The sequence below is a fragment of the Gossypium hirsutum genome, chromosome D13 (assembly GCF_007990345.1).
Source record: "Gossypium hirsutum isolate 1008001.06 chromosome D13, Gossypium_hirsutum_v2.1, whole genome shotgun sequence".
NCBI lineage: Eukaryota > Viridiplantae > Streptophyta > Magnoliopsida > Malvales > Malvaceae > Gossypium > Gossypium hirsutum.
The window spans coordinates 19,455,829-19,458,869 of NC_053449.1; the positions used below are offsets into that span (position 1 = coordinate 19,455,829).

Here is a 3,041-nt window from a genome sequence, read left to right on the forward strand (position 1 = left end):
TCATGTTTAATCTTGATAAATAAGATCAAAAACCATTTAATAGATCCATTTTGAGTTGGAACATCTATTGATTTGTGGATTTCCTCTCAAAACTCAAGATCCACCATTAAAGAACCTTGTGTTCTTGGAAGAAGATGACATTAATAAAAATCTTTTAGTTGACTCTCAAATCATGTAAAAATATTTCTAATCATCATAAAAACAAGTTTAGGATTGAAGATTACCTTTGATTCGCTCTAAATTCGATGATTGAAAATCTTGATTCAAGAAACTTGAGAAATTTCAGAATATTTTTGGCTACTTTTGAGAATAATATTGGGTGAATTGAGAGAGTATTTTGATAAGGAACTTGGTTAGATATATTCTCAGATGATAGATCTTTAAAATCATGAAAAGAAAATGAATTTTAAAGCTCCTTAATCTGATGTAAAATGTGTGAAAAGTGGGCTCAACACATTAGTTTTAAAACTGAAACCACCCACCAGAAATTTAAAATTTGAGAAATTTGCCTAATGGCCATCCCCACATTTCCCTTACACTACCATTTATTCTTTTCCCTACAAAATTCTGAATTTTAAGGTTTATTTTCCAATAAATACTCTAAATTTTCCTTGTTTTACAGTTAAATCATATTTAATTAATATTTAAAATTTACTCAAATTACCCCCAATAAAAATTATTTTCAATTTCTTTTTCAACCCATATTGATTATTTTCACTAATAATTATTTAAAATCTTTAAAATTAATTTTTTAAAAATATTTTTTTAATATTTTAGATTATTATTTAATTGATTTTAGATGAAATTAACCTTCTAAATTAAATTAAAATTACTAAAAACCCTATAAATTTCTAGTTTTACACTTGAAACCCAAAAAAATATACCCAAAAGTACTAGACTCGGTTTACGGATATTACAACTCTGCCCCTCGAAAAAGAAATTTCATCCTCGAAATTTACCTGAATCAAACAAATACTTGTTCTGGTGTTTCATCGCATGTTTCGACTCCCAAGTGTCTTCCTCAGTCTTGTGGTTGCGCCACAAAGCTTTCACCAATGGAACCGTCTTATTGTGTAGCACCTTGAGCTCTCGCACTAAGATCACAACCGATTCCTCCTCGTACGAAAGATCAAATTGAACCTCGATCTCCTCAATAAGAATAATGTGAGAAAGATTAGATCTTTACTTCCGTAACATGGAGACATGGAACACATCATGAATACGCTCTAGCTCAGGTGGCAACAACAAACGATAAGCAACCAGTCCAATTCGCTCGGCAACCTCATAAGGGTCAATGAACCTCAAACTGAGCTTACCTATCCGCGCGGACCTTAGAACTTTCTTCCATGGAGAAACCTTCAAAAATACCGTATCACCAACCTGATACTCGATGTCTCGACGTCTCAGGTCAACATAAGAATTCTATCAATCAGAAGCAACCTTCAACCACTTGCAAACAAGTCTCGCCTTATCCTCAACCTCCCGAACCAACTCCGGACCCAGGTTCTTCTTCTCCTCCATATCGGACCAACATAGAGGAGTTCTACACCTCTGACCATACAAAGTGTCAAAAGGTGCCATCTGAATACTCTTTTGATAGCTATTATTATACACAAACTCGAGTAATGACAAGTGAGGATCCTAGTTACCTTTGAAGTCGATAACACAACTACGATGCATGTCCTCAAGAATCTAGATCACCATCTCTGATTGACCATCGGACTGCGGATGATGAGCTGAACTGAAATGAAGCTTTTAACCTAAAGCCTCATGCAATGCCTTCCAGAATCTTGAATTAAACTGCGGATCTCGGTCTGATATGATCAAAACAGGAACTCCATAAAGATGAACAATCTCTTGGATGCAGAACTCAACTAACTGATGCAGATTAAAAGTCATACGAATCGACAGAACATGTGTAGACTTCGTAAATCTATCCACAATCACCTAGATCGAATTCTTACGTGTCGGAGTCAAAGGCAAACCCTAAACGAAGTCCATCATAATCTGCTCCCATTTCCATTCCAAAATTTGAATAGGCTGAAGCAAACTCTATGGACGCTGATGTTCAACTTTCACCCTCTGACAAACCAAACATCTCGCAACAAGTCTTCAACCTAGGCCACCAATACAGAACTCCAAAATCCTAATACATCTTATTCCTATCGGGATGCATAGTAAAAGGATTGCTATGAGCCTCGGTAAGAATCAAGTGCCTCAAATCCTCGTCTTCTAGAACACACAAGTGACCTCGAAAACACAGAACACCATCAAAGTTGAGATCAAAATCCCCTTGAACACCTGACTCAACCTGATGAGTTTGACGAGTCAAGCTCTTATCAAAAGGCTTACTCTCGCGAATCTGCCGTGAAAGAACTTGCCTCACATGAAGTTCAGACAACAGTCCCCTATCCTCAGAGATAGACAACCTCGTAAATATAACTCTCAAATCAACCAGAGACTTATGACTCAAAGCACCTGTAACTATGTTTGCCTTTCCCGGATGGTACTCGATCACACAATTATAATCTTTCAGTAACTCAATCTAGTGTCTCTGTCTCAAGTTCAACTCCTTCTGGGCTAGGAGATACTGAAGATTCTTGTGATTGGTGTATATCTCTCATCGTACACTTAGTGACGCCAAATCTTGAGCACGAAGACTATGTCAGCTAACTCTAGATCGTGATTCAGATAGTTACACTCATGCGACTTTAACTGCCTCAACGCATAAGTAACTACCTTACCCTCCTGCATCAGCACACAACTCAATCCCATAAAAGGAAGTATCACTATAGATTATATACTCCTTACCAGATACTAGCTGTGTTAACAAAGGCACTTCAGTCAAAATCGAATTTAGCTGCTCAAAGCACTTCTGCCTCTCATCAGTCCACTCAAAGGCAGTGTTCTTCTGAAGCAACTTCGTCAAAGGAGCAAGAATGCTCGAAAAACCCTAGACAAAGCGACAGTAATAACCAACTAACCCTAAAAAACTTTTAACCTTAGAAAGAGTTCTCAACGGCTTCCAATCCAAGCCGCCT

General features: G+C 37.1%; 1 protein-coding gene across 1 annotated transcript; it reads right to left on the reverse strand.

Moving 5' to 3' along the window:
• Nucleotides 1-942: 942 nt before the first annotated feature.
• Nucleotides 943-1,581, reverse strand: LOC107919358 (uncharacterized). The gene is made up of 3 exons (XM_016848832.1): nucleotides 1,468-1,581; nucleotides 1,261-1,422; nucleotides 943-1,146 (listed from the first exon to the last, which is right to left on the reverse strand). The coding sequence occupies exons 1-3, from the start codon at nucleotides 1,579-1,581 to the stop codon at nucleotides 943-945; spliced, it is 480 nt and encodes a 159-aa protein (XP_016704321.1).
• Nucleotides 1,582-3,041: the final 1,460 nt, after the last annotated feature.